This window comes from Nerophis ophidion, linkage group LG11 (assembly GCF_033978795.1).
Source record: "Nerophis ophidion isolate RoL-2023_Sa linkage group LG11, RoL_Noph_v1.0, whole genome shotgun sequence".
In the NCBI taxonomy this organism is placed as follows: domain Eukaryota; kingdom Metazoa; phylum Chordata; class Actinopteri; order Syngnathiformes; family Syngnathidae; genus Nerophis; species Nerophis ophidion.
Genome location: NC_084621.1, coordinates 65,584,700 through 65,612,077, shown reverse-complemented (window position 1 = coordinate 65,612,077; position 27,378 = coordinate 65,584,700). Strand labels below are relative to the sequence as shown.

The 27,378-nt window shown below is 38.0% G+C and overlaps 1 protein-coding gene across 1 annotated transcript; it reads left to right on the top strand.

Moving 5' to 3' along the window:
- The first annotated feature begins 1,403 nt into the window (after positions 1 to 1,403).
- On the top strand, positions 1,404 to 26,192 carry sqlea (squalene epoxidase a). Its single transcript, XM_061916504.1, has 11 exons — positions 1,404 to 2,037; positions 10,198 to 10,459; positions 15,535 to 15,712; positions 17,097 to 17,193; positions 17,280 to 17,393; positions 17,487 to 17,658; positions 17,783 to 17,878; positions 20,520 to 20,662; positions 25,038 to 25,134; positions 25,221 to 25,308; positions 25,734 to 26,192. Exons 1-11 carry the CDS (start codon positions 1,771 to 1,773, stop codon positions 25,924 to 25,926), a joined length of 1,707 nt encoding a protein of 568 aa, XP_061772488.1. The 5' UTR covers positions 1,404 to 1,770; the 3' UTR covers positions 25,927 to 26,192.
- Positions 26,193 to 27,378: the final 1,186 nt, after the last annotated feature.

Genomic DNA, 27,378 nt, shown 5'->3' with positions numbered 1-27,378 from the left:
TTGTTAGGGTCCCTATTAAAAGGTTAATTTGTTAAACCTTGGCCAGCGGCTTTGTTCAGTTTTAAATTTTGTCCCACTCTGTATTTGAGTTTGACACCCCTGACTTAGGATCATGTGCTGGACAACATCAAATGATGTGTTGGACCACATAAAATGATGTGTTGGACCACATCAAATGATGTGTTGGACCACACAAAATGATGTGTTGGACCACATAAAATGATGTGTTGGACCACATAAAATGATGTGTTGGACCACATAAAATGATGTGTTGGACCACACAAAATGATGTGTTGGACCACATAAAATGATGTGTTGGACCACATAAAATGATGTGTTGGACCACATAAAATGATGTGTTGGACCACATAAAATGATGTGTTGGACCACATAAAATGATGTGTTGGACCACATCAAATGATGTGTTGGACCACATCAAATGATGTGTTGGACCACATCAAATGATGTGTTGGACCACATAGCGTCACTGTGAGCAAGGTGGGAGACGAGGAATTAATTACCGGTGTGTTGTTTCCTTTAATGTTAATAAGCTTAAAATATTATGCAGAGGTACAATTATAACAAATTTATAGACAAATTATAGTAGCTTGTTCTTGTTTTATTTCCCTCAAAGCAGCTGCAGCTCACCCAAAGCCCTCCAGCGCCCCCCAGTGGAATTGTTCGGCACTCTGCTTTAACCAAAGTGATAGATAGATTGATTGATTGATTGATACTTTTATTAGTAGATTGCACAGTTCAGAACATATTCCGTACAATTGACCACTAAATGGTAACACCCCAATACGTTTTTCAACTTGTTTAAGTCGGGGTCCACGTTAATCAATTCACGTTAAAATGTGTGTGAAAAGATTTGTTTAATCACCACTTCAAATAAAGATCTATTATTTGACATGTTCTCTTGGTAGCCATTGACAATAGAGCACATAATCAATTACAGCAGCTAAAGCCCGAACGAGCGGTATTAAATATACTATAATGATCTTGTTTGGATTATTACTATAGCAGTCTTGGGTGTGATGCACACATCAAAAGAGCACATTGAATTGTTCTTTGGTGTACTCTACGCTTTTATATTGTGTAATAATGTTTGTTGTTTGTAGGAATTGTTTTTCACATTTTTGCATTTTTTTCCAATCTGTCCAATGCAACTTATTACGTCATATGTGTGACTGTTTTATCTAAAATACATGAGTGCTGAAAAGAGCTCTTATCGGCATAGTTTCGAGTTGAGTTGCGAGATCGTCTGTTCATGGCGCGTATGACATTTGTAAGTTAAGACACCGTTTAAGAGACTTTGCTCGGCAAGCTACAGCGTGACACATCACTTCTTGCATAAACAATCTTTACGTTCGTTCTTCCGGTGTTGAGTGTTGGCGGTTCGATAGCGAAGTAGCGCGTGCACTTTTCCACTGACATCACATCATACTAGGAGCCTGCTGCCCGGCTGTCCAATCAGCACAGAGGGGGCGGGCTGACGTTCTTAGTGTCGTCCAATCAGCGCTCAAGCGTGAGCTCTGCTCACCACCACGTCTCCTCTGATTGGAGCTTTGACGAGAAGGCCGTGAAATAATCCAATCAGAACAGTCTGCGTCTTTTACATTGGGATCCAATATTTGGCATCTCTTGACTCTGCTAGCGAGTTACTAAAGTCGGTATTTTCCCACCTTTTTAGTTCCTTAAATGAACATTAGGTCTCCAATTTAATCATTTCACATTTTTATCCATCGAGTCTTTTTTTAATTTAAAAATATGTGGACTTTTTTGGGACTGGCTAGCTTCACATATTTGTACAAAAAATCTGGAATTGTTTGGTCATTAGTTCAGAAAGAGCAGCAAACAATTCTCATTTTATTTTTATCAGTTGGTCTGCTGCTGACTTTTTTCAAATTCTTTCATGGCCAGAAGCTTAAAGAAGTGTTAACTTTACCTTTGAGCCTTTTGTCTGTCTTACCTGTCGTCAACCGTCTCGTCCCTCCAAGTCCAAGACTCAAGTCTGCCCAGGACAGCAGTTCCAAGGTAAGATTGATCAAATTAAACATTTACACTTTTCATGAAAAGATGGTAATGGTAGTTTTATTGTTAAAAAAAAAAAAAGTTCAGTATGAAACATCACATATTTCCAGTTTCTCAAATATAAAATAGCAAGAAACACGTCAGCAATGAATAAAGCAAAACATTTTCTTGACCGAAAATCACTTTATATTCTCTACTGCTCGCTAGTGTTAACATATCTGAGTTATTGTGTACATATATGGGGAAATAATTACAAAAGTTCACTTCATTCATTAATCATGTCACAAACCCTGTTTCCATGTAAATAATAATTATCTTAGAATTTCATGGCTGTGTCAAAGTAGTTGGCATGTTCACCAATGTGTTACATCACCTTTTCTTTCAACAACACTCAATAAACGTTTGGGAACTGAGGAAACACATTTTTGAAGTTTTTCAGGTGGAATTCTTCCCCATTTTTGCTTGATGTACAGTTTAAGTTGTTCAACAGTTCGGGGTCTCTGTTGTCATATTCTAGGCTTCAACATTTTCAGTTGGAGACAGGTCTGGACTGCAGGCAGGCCAGTGTAGTACCCGGATTCTTTAACGATGACGCCACGCTCTTGTGCTGATATCCTTTACACTCTATTGTCGGTTTTAAATGCTGTACCGCCTGAGGGATCAAAAGTCCGTAATATCACCGCTTAATTGCAGGGTTTTCTCCAGATTCTCTGAACTTTTTGATGATTTTACAGACCGTAGATGGTAAATTCCCTAAATTCCTTGCAATAGCTCATTGAGAAATGTTGTTCTAAAACTGTTCGACAATTTGCTTACAAAGTGGTGACCCTCGCCCCATCCTTGTTTGTGAATTACTTAGCATTTCATGGAAGCTGCTTTTATACCCAATCATGGCACCCACCTGTTCCCAATTAGCCTGCACACCTGTGGGATGTTCCAAATAAGTGTTTGATGAGCATTCCTCAACTTTATCAGTATTTATTGCCACCTTTCCCAACTTCTTTGTCACGTGTTGCTGGCATCAAATTCTAAAGTTAATGATTATTTGCAACAACAAAAAAAAGATTATCAGTTTGAACATCAACTATGTTGTCTTTGTAGCATATTCAACTGAATATGGGTTGAAAAAGATTTACAAATCATTGTATTCCGTTTATATTTACATCTAACACAATTTCCCAACTCATATGGAAACGGGGTTTGTACAAAACAGATCATTTAGAATTACACATAATGTTGCATATAGAGAACATACAAACCCCTTATTTATTGAATCAAAAATACTGAAATTCCACGACACAGTGAATTAACAAACAGCTGTGATTTTACACAAAGCAAACTATAACCAGCTACCCAAAAATATACAATTCTTCTCAACAAAAGAGGAAAAATATAATCTTCGAGAAAAACGTAATTTAAAACATCTGTACGCACGTACAACACTTAAAACCTTCAGTATATCAGTGTGTGGAATTAAATTATGGAATGAATTACGCACATAAATCAAACAATGTACTAATGTGATCCACTTCAAGAAACTCTTCAAAATTTAAGTGTTTCCAAAGTACAAAGAAGAACTATGATAAACATTCTGAATTTATATCATCCATCCATTCATTTTCAAGATAATTTTACTCATCTCATATGAAATGTAACTTACTTCACCGAGTTTCATTAATTTATTTTTATTGTGAATACTTATGGAGTATATTGTGAAAAAATTGACAAAAGGAAGTGAACAAAAGTTTTAGCAACTGTTATGCAAAGGAAAAGGGGTCAGATTAAATAAGATCACTTCTTAAATTTAATTGAAAATAAAGTTTAAGCAGGCTTCACGGTGGCAGAGGGGTTAGTGCGTCTGCCTCACAATACAAAGGTCCTGCAGTCCTGGGTTCAAATCCAGGCTCGGGATCTTTCTGTGTGGAGTTTGCATGTTCTCCCCGTGACTACGTGGGTTCCCTCCGGGTACTCTGGCTTCCTCCCACTTCCAAAGACATGCACCTGGGGATAGGTTGATTGGCAACACTAAATTGGCCCTAGTGTGTGAATGTGAGTGTGAATGTTGTCTGTCTATCTGTGTTGGCCCTGCGATGATGTGATGACTTGTCCAGGGTGTACCCCGCCTTCCGCCCGATTGTAGCTGAGATAGGCGCCAGCTCCCCCCGCGACCCCGGAAGGGAATAAGCGGTAGGAAAATGGATGGAAAATGGATAAAGTTTAAGCAAAATATTTGTTTTCAAAAAGTCAGTGCTAAAAAAATTCAGTGTCAAATTTTGCTGCTTCTATCAGGTAAATATAATATTGAAGTAATCGATCCTGTCTCAGAACCAGCCAATGAGGTGTCAAGTTTGAAGTCACGTGACATGGTCTTGCAATATCAACTATAAACTATAAAACACTGAATATTGAGAACATGCCACGGTGGAAGAGGGGTTAGTGCGTCTGCCTCACAATACGAAGGTCCTGCAGTCCTGGGTTCAAATCCAGGCTCGGGTTCTTTCTGTGTGGAGTTTGCATGTTCTCCCCGTGAATGCGTGGGTTCCCTCCGGGTACTCCGGCTTCCTCCCACTTCCAAAGACATGCACCTGGGGATAGGTTGATTGGCAACACTAAATTGGCCCTAGTGTGTGAATGTGAGTGTGAATGTTGTCTGTCTATCTGTGTTGGCCCTTGCGATGAGCTGGCGATTTGTCCAGGGTGTACCCCGCCTTCCGCCCGATTGTAGCTGAGATAGGCGCCAGCGCCCCCCGCAACCCCGAAAGGGAATAAGTGGTAGAAAATGGATGGATGGATGGATGGCCTTGGTCTCCTGCAGACATATTTTCCAATCGAGCAAGAGCAACAAAGGTGCAACAAACACAGCAAAACATAAGCGTCTTCCTACTCCTTTTTGGACATGTTGAATAGAGAAACTGGAAATTGTGATGTATCATGTTGTATGCATGCATGATCCAAATAAACTCAAACTCAACTCATCAAAACATGTCCGAAAAGGAGTAGGAAAAAGCAGAGTTGATTTTATTCTAACCTTTTTTCATGTCATTGCGGGATTTGCAATCCTGTGCTCAATCCGTGACACAAGTAGATAAACAATAAATAAAGTTGGTGTCCAAAGTGTGGCCTGGGTACCATTTTGGGCACATGCGGCTTGTTTTATATTGTAATATCTGTGATATTTGTGTAAGTGTACTGTGCCTATAAGGATTTGTGAACGCGGGAGAGAGATGGCGAGAAGCGAGAGGGTGTGTGAGCATGACTTGTGGCTGACAGCAGCTCGTTAATGGGTGTGGTATCTTTGGAACGACCAACAGGTTCCCGCTTGTTAATAAAGTGATTGAACAGCGCATTGTCCTCTATGTCACTCCTTCTCCACTGCAGGCCATTACAATATATTGCCGTATTGTACAAACATTGCATCCCCCAAATAACGAAAAAACACAGTTTAGCCTTTTTAGCGACAAATGGCGGATTTTTTAGTCCAATTTTCTGTACAATTGTGTTGTATTTAACCACCCTTAAGAGTGTTTTTTCATGTTAAAGTTTGAGTGACCATTTCTTTCACAGGTGTACGACAAACTGGCACATACTCAACGACAAAGTGGCACGTACTCAAAAATCAATGATATAATAATGAACTAATGTGTTTGTTTTAAACGTTTTCCCCTCAAACCTGTCATTCAAAAATACCAAACATGCAATAATAAAAAAGAAATCCAATAATTTTAACATTTTTGAATGCCGTTTGATCCAAATTTGTCAGTTTTTTATTCGTATAAATGTGCTTAAAATTAGTTATTCTACTGATTCAAAGCTTTGACAATATCTGATAAATATAGGCTTTCAAAAAGGTAAAATGAAAAAAAAAAAATCACAAATTTGATATTTTTGTTTAGGACTGAATTGTATGGAGGTTAATGTGTGTCTGTTACGGAAGCTTTTTTTCAACACGTAATTTAGGTAACAGATATTTTTGCCGTTTGAATTTTGTGAACGGAAATTTTTTACATCAAATTATGCTGACGATTTTAATTGAAAATAAAGATTAAGCAACATCTGTGTTTTCAAGAGATCAGTGCAAAAAAAAAAATCTGTGTAAAAAAACTTCAGTGCTAAAAAATTCAGTGTCAAAATTTGCTGCTTCTGTCAGGTAAATTAAGATTGAAGTAATCAATCCTGTCTCAGGACCAACCAATGAGGTGTCAAGTTTGAAGTCACGTGACATGGTCTTGCAATATTAACTATTAACAATAAAACACTGAATATTAAGAATATGCCTTGCTCTCCTGCAGACATCGTTTCCAATCGAGCAAGAGCAACAAAGGTGCAACAAACACAGCGAAACATATGCGCCAAGAGTGGAAAAACATCCACATATTTGTAGATATGTCACTGTTCTGCAGAAATTTGTTGTAGAAATCTGCCTCCGTCTGACTTTCGTTATCAGGCTTTTTTGCTCTGTAAACAAGCCCCACCCACTCTGTTCATTCCTGGTCTGCATGAAACAGAGTTTTGTATCTTATGCCACTCAAAAGTGCAGATTCTAACCATTGGAATCATTTCTAGGGTTTGAAAATGACCAGCAGGCCGAATTGAAATGTCAATGATGTTATATTATGCCCACTAGCCCAGTTAACTGCCTTTTCTATGCGGTTTTGCAAGACCTGTGTCATGTGACTTCAAACTTGAGACCTCATTAGCCGGTTCTGAGACAGGATCGATTGCTTTGGTCTTAATTTACCGAAAGTGAGTCTTGTTTTTTGAAGCAGCAAATTTTTTGACCCTGATATTTTCAGCACTGAATTTTTATTTACTGACTTTTTTTACTCAAAATTTTTATAAACAGAATTTTTATACTCTGAATTTTTATACTCTGACTTTTTTACACTGAAATGTTTTACGTTTAATTTTTTGACACTGAATTTTTAAACTTACAGTCGATGTCAAAAGTTACACTTGAGAAGGACATAATGTCATGGCTGTCTTGAGTTTCCTATAATTTCTACAACTCTTATTTTTTTGTGATAGAGTGATTGGAGCACATACTTGTTTGTCACAAAAAACATTACCGAAGTTTGGTTATTTTATGAGTTTATTATGGGTCTACTGAAAATTTGACCAAACCTGCTGGGTCAAAAGTATACAAACAGCAACATACATTATCAATTTTGGTGATGTAGAAAAGTTACAATCAAATCATATGAGCTTTATGGCGTGGCCTCTTAACCTCATGTGAGTGATTATGATTGACTGCACCTGTTGACATCTTTGAGCCCATTTAAAACAGGGCTCATGTGATGCAGTCATTAGACTCAGTTACAAACGCGACAATGGGAAAGTCAAAGGAACTCAGCACAGATCTGAAAAAACAAATCATTGACTTGAACAAGTCAGGAAAGTCACTCGGAGCCATTCAAAGCAGCTCGGGGTCCCAAGAGCAAATGTGCAGACGATTGTTCGTAAGTATAAAGTGCATGGCACAGTTTTGTCAGTGCCACGATCAGGAAGAAAATGCAAGCCATCCTGCTGCTAAAAAAAAAAATGGTCAGAATGATCAAGAGTCAAGCGAGAATCACCAAAAAGCAGGTCTGCAATGAATTGGAAGCTGCTGGAACACAGGTGTCCGTGTCCACAGTCAAGCGTGTTTTGCATCGCCATGGACTGGGAGGCTACCATGCAAAAAGGGAGCCCTTGCTCCAGAAGGGACATCTTAATGCTTGTCTAAAGTTTGCTGCCTGTCACATGGACACAGATAAGACAGAAATGTAGCTGTTTGGCCACAATACCCAGCAATATGTGTGGAGGAGAAAAGGTGAGGCCTTTAATCCCAAGAACACCATCCTACCATCAAGCTTGGTGGTGGTATTATGCTATGGGCCTGTTTTGCTGCCAATGGAACTGGTGCTTTACGGAGAGTAAATGGGACAATGAACAATGAGGATTACCTCCAAATTATTCAGCACAACCTAAAATCATCAGCCCGGACGTTTGGTCTTGGGCGCAGTTGGGTGTTCCAACAGAACAATGACCCCAAATACATCATCAAAATTGGTAAAGAAACGGCTAATAAATCAGGCGAGAATTAAGGTTTTAAAATGGCCTTCCCAAAGTCCTGACTTAAACCCCATTGAGAACATATGGACAATGCTGAAGAAACAAGTCCATGTCAGAAAACCAACAAATTTAGCTGAACTGCACTGAATTTGTCAAGAGGAGTGGTCAAAACTCAACCAAAAGCTTGTGGATGGCTACCAAAAGCGCCTTATTGCAGTGAAACTTGCCAGCGGACATGTAACCAAATATTAACATTGCTGTATGTATACTTTTGACCCAGCAGATTTGGTCACATTTTCAGTAGACCCATAATAAATTAATCAAAGAACCAAACTTCATGAACGTTTTTTGTGATAAACAAGTATGTGCGCCAATCACTCAACAGTTATCAATCATCAATCAATGTTTACTTATATAGCCCTAAATCACTAGTGTCTCAAAGGGCTGCACAAACCACTACGACATCCTCGGTAGGCCCACATAAGGGCAAGGAAAACTCACACCCAGTGGGACGTCGGTGACAATGATGACTATGAGAACCTTGGAGAGGAGGAAAGCAATGGATGTCGAGCGGGTCTAGCATGATACTGTGAAAGTTCAATCCATAATGGATCCAACACAGTTGCGAGAGTCCAGTCCAAAGCGGATCCAACACAGCAGCGAGAGTCCCGTTCACAGCGGAGCCAGCAGGAAACCATCCCAAGCGGAGGCGGATCAGCAGTGCAGAGATGTCCCCAGCCGATACACAGGCAAGCAGTACATGGCCACCGGATCGGACCGGACCCCCTCCACAAGGGAGAGTGGGACATAGGAGAAAAAGAAAAGAAACGGCAGATCAACTGGTCTAAAAAGGGAGTCTATTTAAAGGCTAGAGTATACAAATGAGTTTTAAGGTGAGACTTAAATGCTTCTACTGAGGTGGCATCTCGAACTGTTACCGGGAGGGCATTCCAGAGTACTGGAGCCTGAAATGAAAACGCTCTATAGCCCGCAGACTTTTTTTGGGCTTATATAAATTATTGGAAACTCAAGATGCCCTGCGATGAGGTGGCGACTTGTCCAGGGTGTATTGATTGATTGATTGATACTTTTATTAGTAGATTGCACAGTTTAGTAGATATTCCGTACAATTGACCACTAAATGGTAACACCCGAATACGTTTTTCAACTTGTTTAAGTCGGGGTCCACGTTAATCAATTCATGGTACAAATATATACTATCAGCATAATACAGTCATCACACATCATAGTATGTACATTGGATTATGTACCCCGCATTCCGCCCGATTGTAGCTGAGATAGGCACCAGCGACCCCAAAGGGAATAAGCTGTAGAAAATGGATGGATGGATGAATGGAAACTCAAGACAGCCATGAGATTATGTTCTCTACAAGTGTATGTACAATTTTGACCAGGGGGCGGTATAGCTCGGTTGGTAGAGTGGCCGTGCCAGCAACTTAAAGGGTTGCAGGTTCGATTCCCGCTTCCGCCATCCTAGTCACTGCCGTTGTGTCCTTGGGCAAGACACTTTACCCACCTGCTCCCAGTGCCACCCACACTGGTTTAAATGTAACTTAGATATTGGGTTTCACTATGTAAAGTGCTTTGAGTCACTAGAGAAAAGCGCTATATAAATATAATTCACTTCACTTCACCACGACTGGAAGAAAAAAAAAAATCCATTAAATTGTCAGCATAATTGATGTAAAATAATTCAGTTCAGAAAATTCTAAAGGATAAAAATCAGTTCCATAAATTCAGTGTCAAAAAAAGTTTTTTTATTAGAGACCACTTTAAAAACGTAGAGACTTTTATGTTTGCCGTTGAAGATGATCCAAATAAAGGGTTCATTTCAAGGCCTCATTAGAGCATCTGAATTGTTCAATGGATCAACACACTTATGTTGTGAATACTTTAACTAATAATAACATTTGCATTGCTATAATCATATTCACGTTTACAATCTATTTTTGTTTTGAATACGGCGCCACTTTCAGTGTCCAATGCAATAAGACAAATGTAGCCGATGACCGCTGTACTTATTTATTTTAGTTTGGATGAAACATTGCTTGTGCGGTCTTTAATATTTCATTGATGTCATTTCACTGCTAGAAGCAGAGAAGAAGGAAGCAAGTGGACACAGAAACTTCCAGCCCACAAACAAGTGTCTCCTCCTCTGGACTGGCGACAGATGTGGATCCAGATGTGCTGATAGTCGGGGCCGGAGTCCTGGGCTCAGCAATGGCTGCCGTGCTGGCGCGGGACGGCAGGAAGGTGACGGTGGTGGAAAGAGACATGAAGGAACCCGACAGGATAGTTGGGGAGCTGCTGCAGCCTGGAGGATACAAAGCTCTTAAAGAGTTGGGCCTGGAAGGTCAGTGAGAGACTTTTTACTCCAACCAAGATGCAGCTTCATGGCTGCAAGTGTTATGTTGTTGTTGTTGCTAAAGTCAAAGTAAGCTTTGTATTTTACTCTGAATATTGTTGTTGTGCTAAATATCAAGAGCACTTACTTTTTACTTTAATGTCAAAATAACAAACATTACAAGCAAGTTTTCCTTCATAGCTGCTGTTGAAAAATAGTCAATAAGCGTTTTGATTTAAAAAAAATACATTGATAATTGTTATTAATCAATTTGTCAATCAAACATGTTTTTTTTTTATATAATAAAATGTTTTTAATCGGTTTGTCACTCAAACAAGCCTTTTTAAATTAAAAAAATATACTTTTTATTTAATTTGTCGAGCAAACAAGCTTTTCCATCCATCCATCCATTTTCAACCGCTTATTCCCTTTGGGGTCGCGGGGGGCGCATGTGCCTATCTCAGCTACAATCGGGCGGAAGGCGGGGTACACCCTGGACAAGTCGCCACCTCATTGCAGACAAACAAGCTTTTTGAATTAAAATTGTTTTAATCATTTGTGAATCAAACAACCTTTTTCTTAATAAATATATTATTTTAAAATTAATTTGTCAAACCAGCTTTTTTAAAATGTTTTTTCTTAAGCTATTTTAAAATCAAGCTTTTTTTTTTTAAACTGTTTATTTTTCCAATAAATTTGCCAAACAAATGAGCTTTTTTAATATAAAATATTTTTAAAATCAGTTAAATAATCAAGCCAGCTTTTTAAATGAGACGTATATCCATCCATCCATTTTCTACCACTTGTCCTTTTTCGGAGTCACAGGGGGTGTTGGAGCCTATCTGAGCTGCATTCGGGCGGAAGGCGGTGCACAGCCTGGACAAGTCGCCGCCTCATCAAATAGATTATTTTTAAGGGACAATCGGTAGAAAATGGATGGATGAATGGAATAAAACAAGCTTCTTTTTTTTTAATTCTTTTTTATTTTATTTTATCATGGTCCTTGTTTTGAGCAATTTGTCAATCAAACAGTCTTTTCTATTTAAAAAAATGTTTATTATTAGTTGTATTTAAATTAGTCAATCATTACAAGCTTTTAAAAAAAGTGTTTTTATTTTTCAAACTTTTTTATCAATTTGTCAATCAAACAAGTCACCATCAGAAAAAACAACACATTTTTTTATAGTTATTATAATACAAGTAGTATCAGATCCATCTTAGTTTCCTGTGTGTGAACATGAGCCAGCAAGAGATGGACAACATTTACTAGCCTTGTCTTCTTCTTCTTGCAAGTATTTTTATTTAATCATTGTTTTCCTTACAGAAAGTACAACCGCTTATTAGTGTTTCATTGATGAATAATTCACATCCTGTAGTAAGGTGTGCCTGTTGGATATTTAATAGGGTTGTTAACTCTCTGAAAATAAATAATGGAAACCTTATTCACTGACATGGATTATTTCACCTCGCCTTTTTTATTCAATCTGAGACAATATTTATATTGCAGGGTGACCACCCCAAACTGAACCCAAACAAATTGTATTAAATTTGAAGAGTTTCAAGAAATGTGCTCTAAACTTGTGAACTCTTGTCAAAAATGCTTCTTTTTGATTGAACATGATGACAAACAAACTTGAGAAATAGTTCTGCATGAAAAATGAGTTTTCCTCATTTGGCCAAGACATGTTGGGGAAGATGAGTTATTGTTCTAATATTTCATGTGCAAAAATCACTTGTATACAGTAATCCTTCGTTGTTTGCTTTTATTTGGTTCCGGACGTGACTGCGCTAAACACATTTGCCTGAAGTAGGAGACATTAATTATCAATCTGATATTTTCATAGCGAGAGCATAAAAACACTTTATGACCTTCCAAATGTGTTTTTACCATGAACTGGAACATAAAGTAGCAAGAAACACGTCAATAATGACTAAATCAAAATATTTTCTGGACCAAAAATCACTTCATATTCTCTACTGCTCGTTAGTGTAACTATATCTGAATAATTGTGCAGAAAGATGGGGAAACAACTACAAAAGTACACTTCATTCACTAACGGTGTTACAAAAAAGATCAGAGAGGACAGTGGTTCTCAACCTTTTTTCAGTGATGTACCCCCTGTGAACATTTTTTTAATTCAAGTACCACCTAATCCGAGCAAAGCAATTTTGGTTGAAAAAAAGAGATAAAGAAGTAAAATAGAGCACTATGTCATCAGTTTCTGATTTATTAAATTGCATAAATTGCATTGGTTTCAAAAAGGTTGGTGACCCCTGGAATAGAACAATGCATAAAAGCTGTTCCTCAAATAATCCATCAAATGTTCTAAACAGTGATGTAATAATTGGATCGAGAAAGCAGGTTGTTTAGTTTACTTGGAAGAAAACTCGACTAGGTGTCCTTGCATCAAACAGGACTCAAAAAAGTAGAAAAAAAAATGTGAATACAAAAAATATTTATATGCACTGTGAGTGAACGCCTTGAGGACTTTTTCCACACTTACCTGCTATTCAATTTCAGTATGCATGCTCCAGAGGGTTCATTTCAATGCAATTTGCCATTACTGTGCCAAAGGTACAGACAATCTAGAACATTGGTTCTCAACCTTTTTTCAGTGATGTACCCCCTGTGAACATTTTTCTAATTCAAGTACCCCCTAATCAGAGTAAAGCATTTTATGTTGAAAAAAAAAGAGATAAAGAAGTAAAATACAGCACTATGTCATCAGTTTCTGATTTATTCAATTGTATAAACGTGCAAAGTATTGCTCATTTGTAGTGGTCTTTCTTGAACTATTTGGAAAAAAAGATATAAAGATAACTAAAAGCTTGTTGAAAAATAAACAAGTGATTCAATTATAAATAAAGATTTCTACACATAGAAGTAATCATCAACTTAAAGTGCCCTCTTTGGGGATTGTAATAGAGATCCATCTGGATTCATGAACTTAATTCTAAACATTTCTTCACAAAAAAGAAATCTTTAACATCAATATTTATGGAACATGTCCACAACAAATCTAGCTGTCAACACTGAATATTGCATTGTTGCATTTCTTTTCACAGTCTGAGAACTTACATTCATATTTTGTTGAAGTATTATTCATTAAACATATTTATAAAGGAATTTTGAATTGTTGCTATTTTTAGAATATTAAAAAAAAATCTCACATACCCCTTCGCATACCTTCAAGTAATCCCAGGGGTACACGTACCCCCATTTGAGAACCACTGAGTTAGAATAATAAATAATGTTGGATATAGAAAACTTTCAAACCCTTATTCATTGAATCAGAAATACTGAAATTCAATAACTTGGTGCATTTGCAAACAGCTAAAATTATGCACAAAGCAAACTATAACCTGCTACCCAAGAATATGCAACAATTCTTCTTAACAAAAGAGGAGAAATATAACCTTATAGAAAAATGTAGTTTAAAACATTTGTATGCTTGTACAACACTTAAAACTTTCAGTATATCAATATGTTGAATTAACTTATGGAATGGATCAAGCACATAAATCAAACAATGTACTAATGTGATCCACTTCAAGAAACTCTTCAAACTTAAAATGTTTACAAAGTACAAAGAATAAGAACCATGCTAAACATTCTGAATTTATTTCATCCATACATAAATTTTCTGGATAATCGTATTCACCTCACTAATTATTATGTATCTATTTTTAATGTTACTTATGGAATATATTGTGAATAAATTGAGAACAGGAAGTGAACAAAAGTGTTAGCAACTGCTATGTAAAGGAAAAGGGGTAGGATTAAATAAACTCTGCTTCTTTCTACTCCTTTTCGAACACGTTGAACAGAGAAACTGGAAATTGTGATGTATCATGTTGTATGCATGCATGTTCCACATAAACTCAAACTGAAACCATTTTGACAGACCTGTAGACATGAAATAGTACCCCATATTGGTTTGGGCTCCTCTATACTGCTAATGTAATATTTATAGTTTTAGTTCATTTAGACATTATCATTCTTCAAATGCTTAGTTTAAGCCCAAAAAATTGAAATCCCCCCAAAATCTGGATTGTGGCGAGGAACGAATGTACCCTGAAAAATAAAATAAAAATATAAATAAACAATTTTCTTTAGATATTTGTGGGTTCTGTTTTTTGGAGGGCTTACTCTGTATTTTACCTGAACCAAGAAGCGTGTTTTGAAGTAAAACAACCACATGGTAAACAAAACCAGTCATTTGTTTATAGCACACAATTCTACAATTAACACACTAAAAGAAATGGGATGTCATTCAGCTTGTTCCCGTTAGGGGGCGCCACAGCAAAACAATGATATGATTTCACTTCATGTTAGGGCTTCACGGTGGCAGAGGGGTTAGTGCGTCTGCCTCACAATACGAAGGTCTTGCAGTCCTGGGTTCAAATCCAGGCTCGGGATCTTTCTGTGTGGAGTTTGCATGTTCTCCCCGTGAATGCGTGGGTTCCCTCCGGGTACTCCGGCTTCCTCCCACTTCCAAAGACATGCACCTGGGGATAGGTTGATTGGCAACACTAAATTGGCCCTAGTGTGTGAATGTTGTCTGTCTATCTGTGTTGGCCCTGCGATGAGGTGGCGACTTGTCAAGGGTGTACCCCGCCTTCCGCCCGATTGTAGCTGAGATAGGCGCCAGCGCCCCCCGCAACCCCGAAAGGGAATAAGCGGTAGAAAAAGGATGGATGGGCACTTCATGTTATTGCAACGCTGGCTGGGGTTCAAACCTGCGCCCTCAAACTATTTTATTTTATTTTCTTACTGGTGACAAAACAGGAAGGGGCTGGGAATTAGTTGGCAAACTAATTCCAAACTAATAAACTAAAAAATGCAAGAAAAAAGTTTGTTTCATTTATAAATTCCAATGACATTTGAAAAACCATTCTTGATTCTTCAGATAATACAAGACAAAGTGTATCTGATTTTGGCTACTTTTTTTTCTAAATACGATAATTTATTTTTTATGGAGCGATTGGGAACCCATATGAATAATTGAAGTAAGTCAAAGGACATAGACGTGGCAAAGGTAAATGCTACTTTGCGTAACTTTGTCGCCCTCGTTCCTCCACAGGCACAGTGGAAGGTCTGGATGCTCACCTGGTTAACGGCTACGTGATCCATAACGTGGAGACCAACACCGAGGTGGAGATACCTTACCCTCAGCAGGACGAGAAGATCCAGTGTGGGCGGGCCTTCCACCATGGAAGATTCATTATGGGCCTGCGGCGGGCGGCCCTGGCTGAGCCCAAGTAAGCTGCCTCAACAATATTTTCTATACATTAGCTCACAAGCTAAACTGTGTTTTGAGGGGGGGGATTCCAGGAGCGTAAAGCCAATACTCTTCTTCTTTTTTGATGATGCTTTCAATTGAATCGAAGGAAATTAAATACAATTGAATTAAATACAATTTAATTAAATTAAAGGCCTACTGAAATGAGATGTTCTTATTTAAACAGGGATAGCAGGTCCATTCTATGTGTCATACTTGATCATTTTGCGATATTGCCATATTTTTGCTGAAAGGATTTAGTAAATAACATCGTCAGTAAAGTTTGCAACTTTTGGTGCTGATAAAAAAGCCTTGCCTGTACCGGAAGTAGTAGACGATGATGTCACCGGTGTGAGGGCTCCTCACATTGTTTATAATGGGAGCCTCCAGCAGCAAGAGCTATTCGGACTGAGTAAACGACAATTTCCCCATTAATTTGAGCGAGGATGAAAGATTTGTGAATGATGATATAGGGAAGGACTAGAAAAAAAATAAAATCAAGTAAAAAAGACACATTTACTAGGATAATTCTGAGAAATCCCTTATCTTTCTATTGTGTTGCTAGTGTTTTAGTGAGGTTAAATAGTACCTGATAGTCGGAGGGGTGTGTCCACGGGTGTCTTGAGGCCAGTGTCTGAGGGAAGTCGACGGCAGAAACATGGACGGTGCAAACTCCAGAGATCTTTGGTAAGAGGCGACTTTTTAACACAATTTTCTCACCGAAACCTGCCGGTTGACAAGTAGTCGGGAACCATGTTCGCTTGACCGCTCTGATCCATAGTAAAGCTTCACCTCCGGGAATTTTAAACAAGGAATCACCGTGTGTTTGTGTGGCTAAAGGCTAAAGCTTCCCAACTCCATCTTTCTACTTTGACTTCTCCATTATTAATTGAACAAAATTGCAAAAGATTCAGCAACACAGATGTCCAGAATACTGTTTAATTGCGCGATAAAAAGAGATGACTTTTAGCCGCTAATAGTGCTGCGCTAATATTCGTCATTCTGCGACGTTTTCAACAAGAAACTCCACGGGAAATTTAAAATTGCAATTTAGTAAACTAAAAAGGCCGTATTGGCATGTGTTGCAATGTTAATATTTCATCATTGATATATAAACTATCAGACTGCGTGGTCGGTAGTAGTGGCTTTCAGTAGGCCTTTAATTTAAATATATACAATAACAAATTAATGCAATTGTTTTAATTGTATTAAAATCAACGTTGAAATAATGAGGAAAAAATCCCAAACAACTCTCAAAACAAAAACATTTGAAAAGTAAAATATTGCACTTTGATAAGTCATAAACAGAGCAGGAGAAATTGCATACAGTGACAGTGATAAGACTGCTCTCTGGCGCCCTCTAGTGTCACATTTGTAGAAGGCACGGTGATGAGCCTGCAGGAAGAGGATGGTTGTGTAACAGGAGTTCAGTACAAGCATAAAGACAGCGGGGACATAAAGGTAAGAAAATAAAAGGAATGAAGTTGGAAAAAAAAGGCTTTTTTAAAAATTTATTTTAATATTAGTGTGACGATGATGTTTTTCAGGAAGTGCGTGCGGCGCTGACAGTGGTGGCTGATGGTTGTTTCTCTAAATTCAGGAAGAGTTTAGTTTCTGGAAAAGCTCACATTTCTTCTCACTTTGTTGGATGTCTCATGAAGGTATCTTTCTTCTTCTTTTTAACCTAATATGTAATGTTTTACTTTGACATTTGATACAGCAGCATCAGAATAAAGTCATCTTTTATTGTGAAGGACTGCCCTCAGTTCAAAGCCAACAGTGCAGAGTTGGTTCTGGCCAACCCGAGTCCCGTGTTGGTCTATCAGATCTCTTCCACACACACCAGAGTGCTCGTGGACATCAGAGGAGAGATGCCGCGTAACCTTCCACACTACCTGGCAGAAAAAATCTACCCTCAGCTTCCAGGTAAACGCTCCATCAGGTACCAAAGTCATCTCTATGAAAAGTTGTTCTTTTACTTTCTGCACATGCCACTTCATGCCAAGGTGGAGAACCTGACGGAGCTGTCTTCTTTTTCTCTTTTTTTCAGCGCATTTAAAGGAGCCTTTCATTGAGGCGCTACAGAACGATCGTGTCAGGTCCATGCCTGCCAGCTTCCTCCCTCCTTCGCCTGTCAACAAGTCAGGTACTCGATGGACGCTGCTCACTTTGTTCTACTTCTAATTACCGTATTTTTCGGAACAGGCTGCACTGTCGATGAGCGGGTCGATTCAGGTCTTTTTTAAACAAAAGGCGCACCGTATCATAAGGCGCATTAAAGGGGTCATATTATAATTTTTTTCTAAATTGAAGACACTATCTTGTGATCCACATAACATGTAATGGTGGTTCTTTGGTGAAAGTGTTGCATAGAATATGTTTTACAGACCTTTTTTTAAGTCGCTTTCTGAGCCTCTCTTTAAGATGCGCCGTTTTGTGGGCGGTCTTATTTACGTGGCTCATCTTCGACAGCGTCTTCTCCCCATCTTTGTTGTAGCGGTGTAGCGTGCAAGGACGGGAGCGGAAGAAGTGTCCAAAGATGAAGCTAACTGTTTTAATGACTATACTTAAATTAATAACGGAGCAGCATCTTCTCATTCATGGCTGAATAATTCTACATCAACGCCGGGAGTGTGTCCCGTGAAAAACCGTCCGACCGCAACCCTCTTATAACTAAAGTTCCGTGGGTGAATTATGTAAACCCACTACAGTTTTTTTAGCTGGCAGATATAAGTAGGAACTGTACAGTACTTTATATTAAAAATGGCCACAGTGGAAGATGTAAGCCACATCATAAAGTAAAGAAAAAGAAGAAGCTTATGACAACAGCGGACTACAATTTTGGACGCGGGCTAATTTTCAGGACTATGCAGATCCCAAATACAGATCAGCAGGTACCAGAAGGTAAAAAAAAGTTGCTTTTTGATATTATCGCGGAAAAAAAGCCAGATAATATGCCATTTTGCGGTCCTTATACACACAGACCATAATAATACCGACAATCCATCAAGCGGTGCAGCTTCATAGCTTACCCGAGTCGTACTAAAAGCATTTTGACAGATTTTTGAGTGCCGTGTGTAATGTTCTATATTCTCAATGGAATATTTAAAGTTTTGGTGTTGTTTACTGCCATCATATTGCAGTCTACATGTATCTCATGCCACTCACACTGGTGAATGAATGATGAGTGAATGATAGGTGGTGGTTGGGGGGGCGTAGGCGCAAACTGGCAGCCACGCTTCCGTCAGTCTACCCCATGGCAGATGTGGCTACTGATGTAGCTTACCACCACCAGGTGTGAATGAATGTTGAGTCCCACTTCTTTGTGAGCGCTTTGAGTGTCTGGAAAAGCGCGATATAAATCTAAGTTATTATTATTATGCACCTGGGGATAGGTTGATTGGCAACACTAAATGGTCCCTAGTGTGTGAATGTGAGTGTGAATGTTGTCTGTCTATCTGTGTTGGCCCTGCGATGAGGTGGCGACTTGTCCAGGGTGTACCCTGCCTTCCGCCCGATTGTAGCTGAGATAGGCGCCAGCGCCCCCCGCAACCCCGAAAGGGAATAAGCGGTAGAAAATGGATGGATGGATTTTGACTGCCATCTACTGATCACACTTATCACTACACCGTGTACCAAATTGAATTGCTTCAAGGTCGATAAGTAAAACGAGAATTATTTCGTGCATTAGGCGCAGCGGGTTTTAAGGCACGCTGTCGAGTTTTTAGGGAAAAAAAGGATTTTAAGGGCACCTTTATAGTCTGGAAAATATGGTGCTAGTTATACTGTAATCTGTGATAAGTCTACCTGAATAAATGCTTGATATTCTGTACATTACATCGTACAAGTTAATGGTCTTCATATTTCTGCATGGCAATTACTTATCTATTTATCCATGAAATGTAGCATTGAGTCTGCTAACCATAATGTTATTGTAGATTCAACTACAACATGTTATAAAATAATTTACACATATTCCTCAACTGATGTTTTAGCATTTCTTTAGGTGCAAATATCACAGAATAAAATTACAAAAGAACTCTGACAAATAGGGATGGGTGCCGTTCTCTTTTAAATCCATACAGTACCAATTTTTGGTACTTTTGTGTGTGTTCATGTGGTAAAACATGTTTATTTGTGTAATAATGCAATCTTAAAATGTCTCAATGTAATATATTTATCGATCAATCTTCATATATATCAAAATACCCAATTATTTGTATAGTAATATGTTTGCCAATTGTTTTGCAATATAAAACATTTAGTGTGTAAATAAATTAATGTGATTTAATTGCAATTAAGCTATAATATATATACTTTTATAATGTAGTTGACAAATACAAATAAAAAGTAATTATTTAATTGTATTTATATTATGTATGATGGTTTAACATGCAGGTTTGATATTCTTTGCAGATAATGGAAGAAAATATGATTGAATTTTAATGAAGCCTTTTTTGATAACCTTTGTATATTTTATAGCTAGACTTGATAGACACCTTTTATTACAAAGCAGTAAAGAGACTCCATACAAACTATTTATTCTAATTTAGTGATTCATATAATGCTTCATACCACTTACATCATCTATCATAAAAAGTAGTTTCCTCGTTGCCAGGCAAGTTTAAAAATCTCAGCTCTCCTACTGGCCAATAAAAAGTACCACAAATGCCTCCACAACTAAGGCGAAAGTAACATTTTCTCTACAACGCAATCTCGGCTTTGTCTCAATATAAAAGATACAAGATGTGTTGTCTTGTAGTCAACATTCCATGTGTGACGTGCAGGTGTGCTGCTCCTTGGCGACGCCTACAACATGAGGCATCCTCTGACGGGAGGGGGCATGAGCGTCGCTCTGAACGACGTCATCATCTGGAGGAGTCTCTTGCGGAACATTCCAGACCTGTTTGATGACGGAGCCTTGATGGAGGTCAGCGCCCATGCAATAACTGCTTATTAGTATTTATTTTTAACAAAATTTGTCAGTTAAGAGAACCTTTTTTAAATGTTTGAATTGTAATAACAAAAAGTGAAACAACATTTCTGGACAGACCTTTAACATAGTTTGATGTCAAATTGACACACTTACACAGTTGAGTACACAAGTACAGCAAATGCAGTGCACTCATTACTCGGATGTTTCATCCAACATCCCATAATTAGAGTGTAGTCACGGACACTTACCAATCTTGTGCTACCATCTTGGCTCCATAAGAAGGGGCGGCACTAACTCACATAGTTGCAATTCCCAATTAAAAAGGAGAGAAGAGGTCAATATTGCTATCTTTTCCTGACAGGTGAACATGTGATCAGATAAGAAAGTCAATATATCGTTTCTTTTCCCAAATTTGATTTTAACTTTGTTACTTTAGACAGTTTATAAGTGTTTTTATTACTCTAGGCCTGAAAAAAACATCAAGAAGTTGGTTAAACGCCCACCATGGTGGACGACATGCATTTTATTGCTCGAATATATTTCTAAGATACAATCAATATAACAGTTTTATGAACACTAACATACTTTTAATTGTCTTTAACAATGTGCTCACATAATTCAATATTGTTAACTACTGCAAAAAATGTTTGTCTTTTTTTAGAACATAAGATTTACATACTAATTATCGTTTTATATCAGGTGATTACAAACGTATGTATACATACATTAATATATCAAATACAAATACGTACATATGGTATATACATATGTACGGGGATCGAACCCAGGACCTTTGTATTCTGAGGCGCACACACTAACCCATTGTCCACCGTGCGTAATATATATATATATATATATATATATATATATATATATATATATATATATATATACACACACACACACACACACACACACACACACACACACACACACACACAGTGGGGCAAAAAAGTATTTAGTCAGCCACCGATTGTGCAAGTTCTCCCACTTAAAATGATGACAGAGGTCTGTAATTTTCATCATAGGTACACTTCAACTGTGAGAGACAGAATGTGAAAAAAAATCCAGGAATTCACATTGTAGGAATTTTTAAGAATTTATTTGTAAATGATGGTGGAAAATAAGTATTTGGTCAACCATTCAAAGCTCTCACTGATGGAAGGAGGTTTTGGCTCAAAATCTCACGATACATGGCCCCATTCATTCTTTCCTTAACACGGATCAATCGTCCTGTCCCCTTAGCAGAAAAACAGCCCCAAAGCATGATGTTTCCACCCCCATGCTTCACAGTAGGTGTGGTGTTCTTGGGATGAAACTCAGTATTCTTCTTCCTCCAAACACGACAGGTTGAGTTTATACCAAAAAGTTCTATTTTGGTTTCATCTGACCACATGACATTCTCCCAATCCTCTGCTGTATCATCCATGTATCCATTTTGGTATAAACTCAACTCGTCGTGTTTGGAGGAAGAAAAATACTGAGTTGCATCCCAAGAACACCACACCTACTGTGAAGCATGGGGGTGGAAACATCATGCTTTGGGGCTGTTTTTCTGCTAAGGGGACAGGACGATTGATCCGTGTTAAGGAAAGAATGAATGGGGCCATGTATCGTGAGATTTTGAGCCAAAACCTCCTTCCATCAGTGAGAGCTTTGAATGGTTGACCAAATACTTATTTTCCACCATCATTTAAAATTCTTACAATGTGAATTCATGGATTTTTTTTTCACATTCTGTCTCTCACAGTTGAAGTGTACCTATGATGAAAATTATAGACCTCTGTCATCATTTTAAGTGGGAGAACTTGGACAATCGGTGGCTGACTAAATACTTTTTTGCCCCATTGTATATGTATATATATATGTGTATATGTATATATATGTGTGTGTACATACATATATGTATGTATGTGTATATATGTGTGTATATATATGTGTGTGTACATTAATGTATATATGTATGTGTGTGTGTGTATACATGTGTATGTATATATATATATGTGTATGTATGTATATATATGTACGTATATATGAATGTATATATATGTATATACATATGTGTATATATATATATATATATATATATATGTGTGTATATATGTATATACATATGGCCAACAAAAATAGTGTTACCTCTCACATCGAATACACAATCTTCACAGCCTGCGTTCAATCCGAAGAGATGACAAAACATTTGAGATAGTATTGATGTTATTTGAACACTGATGTTCACTCCTTTATTTAACTGCTAACTTTGTCAAAGTACAGACTTTATAAACAAGTTGTGACAATGTTCCCAACAGGTCGCCAGCTGCATGTTTCCTCACATCATTAACTCTCACAGCAGCTGACTTCTTCTCCTCTGCTGTATACTTTTAGTGTGAGACAAATGCGTCTGCCTCCAATATTGTCCACACCAATCGCCATCTGAAACTTTAGTGCGCTCTTAAACGCACGCCAAGAGTCCACGGAAATGAAGCGAGGGAAAATGGTGTTAAACTAAGGAAATCTCAGTAGCAAAGTCTATATTTTTTTAGAATAGAATAGATCTATATTGTCATTGCACAAGTATGAGATTTTTATAGCCATGATTTTCAAGCCAAATGACAGCAGTGTGCATGTGCCAGCACTGCTCTGACTCCATTTCCAGGAAGTAAGCAGTGTTGCCTGAAATGCAGCAATAAATGATAGTTTTTCGGTAATAAAACATTTAACCTGTATTACTTATTGTGGGGAATTGAGTGTATTGGACACTCTTTTTCTTCTTTGAATAGTGTAGATGATAATTTGTTTTGGTTTGTGTACAAAATATTTAAAAAATAATGTTAGAACTAATTGTTTTTCAGCCAAAAAAGTAACTTCAGTATTTTCAAAAACAACAAAGTAGTAGCAATACTAAAAATGGCAATCAAAATGTAGCAAGTGTTACATGATGTCCAATATAGTGGACAATATAGTCCAATATTGCCATCAATGACATTTTAATGCTTAAATTAGTTGTTTGATTTTTTGATTGATTGATACTTTTATTAGTAGATTGCACAGTACAGTACATATTCCGTACAATTGACCACTAAATGGTAACACCCGAATAGGTTTTTCAACTTGTTTAAGTCGGGGTCCACGTTAATCAATTCATGGTACAAATATATACTATCAGCATAATACAGTCATCACACAAGTTAATCATCATAGTATGTACATTGAATTATTTACATTATTTAGAATCTGGGGGGTGGGATGAGGAGCTTTGGTTGATATCAGAACTTCAGTCATCAACAATTGCATCAACAGAGAAATGGACATTGAAAAAGTGTAGGTCTTACTTAGTAGGATATGTACAGCAAGTAGAGAACATAGTGAGTTCACATAGCATAAGAACAAGTATATACATTAGAAGTACATTTGATTATTTACAGATTTACAGTCCGGGGAGTTGGGATGTGAATGGAGGAGGATATTGGTAAAGGTTTTGAAGTTACCAGGAGATGTTTTAGAGCAGTTTTGAAGGAGGATAGAGATCTATTACTTTTACACCTGTTGGGAGTGCATTCCACATTGATGTGGCATAGAAGAAGAATGAGTTAAGACCTTTGTTAGATCGGAATCTGGGTTTAACGTGATTTGTGGAGCTCCCCCTGGTGTTGTGGTTATGGCGGTCATTTACGTTAAGGAAGTAGTTTGACATGTACTTCGGTATCAGGGAGGTGTAGCGGATTTTATAGACGAGGCTTAGTGCAAGTTGTTTGACTTTGTCCTCCACCCTGAGCCAGCCCACTTTAGAGAAGTGGGTCGGAGTGAGGTGTGATCTGGGGTGGAGGTCTAAAAGTAACCAGACTAGCTTGTTCTGGGATGTTTGGAGTCTAGATTTGAGGGTTTTGGAGTTGCTTGGATACCAGGAGGTGCAAGCGTAATCCAAAAAGGGTTGGATGAGAGTTCCCGCTAGAATCTTCAAGGTGCTTCATACCTGCAAGGATCTCTTAGAATAGGTGTACAGATATTCCTCCCCTGCTCTGCGCCTCCATCTGGTTTTTAAAAGGACTGACCAATGAGTGTACGACAACAAAGTCCAGTGTAAATACTGACGCACAACTGTTCGGACTTCTCAGTAGGGCCAGCGTCCTGGACATTTGTTTTCCTGCATAACAGGACATCTTCACCCCTCAAAAAAGTGTAACTCAGACATGACCTCCCAAACAATGTTCACTGTAGAGGACGTTGGCTCTTATAGGAGACATTACAGTGAGCAGTGTGTCCCAGGGTTAAGTAGACACTACAGTAAATGCATGACATTAACGTTGCATCGTTATTCTACTTTTTCTTCAGTGGTTGTAGTTTGACATTCATTCTTTTGTGTCACCTGAAGGCCAAGAAGAAATTCCACTGGGAGCGCAAATCCTCGCATTCTTTTGTGGTGAATGTGTTGGCCCAAGCCTTGTATGAACTTTTTGCTGCCACAGACGGTCAGTTTGCAGCCATCGTTATTTATTTTTGACATTTTTTCATTATCCGCATAAAGACATCAGTTTTTTTGTGTTTGGACTTGTAGACTCTCTGCATGAACTGAGGAGAGCCTGCTTCCAGTACTTCAAACTTGGAGGAGAATGCATCGCTGGGCCTATTGGACTTCTTTCAGTGTAAGTCCACGTTCATGCAATCCTACTTTATTACTCTTTGATCATTATAATTAAACAGTCCATCTTTTAGACTCAAAAACTCCTTTGTCCCACACGCCATTAGACTGTACAACTCCTCTCTGGGACGGGGGACGGGGGGTATTAGGATGACAGGGGATGCAAAACATTAACAGTGCAATACGTTTTCATAACATGGTCACTACTGCCTACTTTGTCTTGTTATATTCTTATTTTACTGTTATATTGTTATTCCCATTGTTTTTATTCTTTTTGTAATATTTCACTATTTTGTTTCCTTTTAAACCCCCATTATTTACTTTTTTTTTAAATTGATCTCAACTCTGTACACTGCTGCTGGAATTTTAATTTTCCTGAAGGAACTCTCCTGAAGGAATCAATAAAGTACTATTTATCTTTTCTACCAGTTTGTCCCCCAAACCGATGACCCTCATTGGACACTTCTTCGCCGTGGCCGTGTACGCCATCTACTTCAACTTCAAGTCCGAGGCCTGGAGCACCAAACACCGAGCAGTTTTTAAAAGTGGAGCCATCCTCTTCCGAGCCTGCACTGTCATGTTTCCTCTCATCTACTCTGAGCTCAAGTACTTGGTGTACTGAAGGAAGAGCCAGTCCAAGGACGCTTGGAGCGCGTTTACATGCTAAATGTGCCTTAGGGACTACCGTACTTCTTTCTGTGTGCTCATCTATGGGCCCCTGGACTTGGAAGGTTGAGGTGGACTACACTAAACATCCAGCAATGCCTTATTTGAAACTACTGTAAAAGCACTTTGCAAAACAACTACAAAAAAAGTCCGCAATTGAAGGTTTAACAAATACATGAAATCCTGTGCTGGGAAACTGTAATAAATCACATACTTTTTCTGGACTGTCCCAACCCTGGAGAAAACACTTTTAACACAATGTGAAGTACCACTTTTTATTTTAATATTACAAAAACAGTGTTCCTGTACAACCCAATAAAAAAAAAAGTTTCAGTGTAAACGATCGTCATTATTTTGATGAAATTATGGTTGTCCCGATCCAGTAGTGATTTTAGTACGATAGCTCCGATACAAGCAGTCCTGCAGCCAGTTCACATCTAGATGTCCTACGTGCGCAAGATTGGGCTTGTAATTTAGGAAAAAGATCAACATTATAGTCTACAATGAGCCAGCAGCTACGCAACAGTTAAGCACACAACAGCACTCTACAGTGTGTAATAAATGTCCTTGAAATTGAACAAATGACAACAGACTACATTCAAAGTGAACAAAATACAACACCTTAGATACATAAACCACAGAAGTGCAAAAAAATATTAAATCACATCCAAATGATGGTTATTTATTCCATTTTAAATCAAATCCTTTTCAAAAGTTCAAACTTTTGGGGAGAGAAGCTTTTTTTAAGAATACATTTTTGGATTAGAAAAAAACTATTATAGCCATTATTATTTCTGATAATTGTTGCTTTTATGTACTTTTGTATTGAAGTATTGTATTAGTATGTCCTCTCAATTGCTTTGTAATCCTCTATCCTAAGTATTTTACAGCTGGGATTGCTCTGTTTTCTTTCTATCCGATAGAGTAACTTACTGTGATTTTTGTAAACAAAACTTTTAAAATACATTTTTAAAAAGACAATTTTCAGGCTAACAGTGTGTGTATGGCAACACAGAAAAGCTTTTCTAACGCGTATCCTATTTTGAAATGGTTTCATTATAGTTAATATACCAAACAATATGAGAATCCTGTTCAATGGAGAATTAGTTCTGAATCCAATCCAAGAATCAAAATTGAAAAAAATAGGATAAAAATGTGTAACTGCCAAAAGGAGAGGATTTAAAGGGGTGCCCTGAGGAACGCCTCAGTAATGTAAACCACAAGTTTGGCTGGGAAGGTTAAAATGTCAATACAAGGATCCTCCAAAGTGTTTACACTTCACACTGGTCCAAGTTCCTCAAGACAACATCAGCACTTTAGTTTCTTCTTGTTCGTCTCCCAAGTTTTAACCTGGCAGAGTTGTAAAAGTGGCTCTTCAAAAAATAAATAAATCTGTTAACAGAAAGTT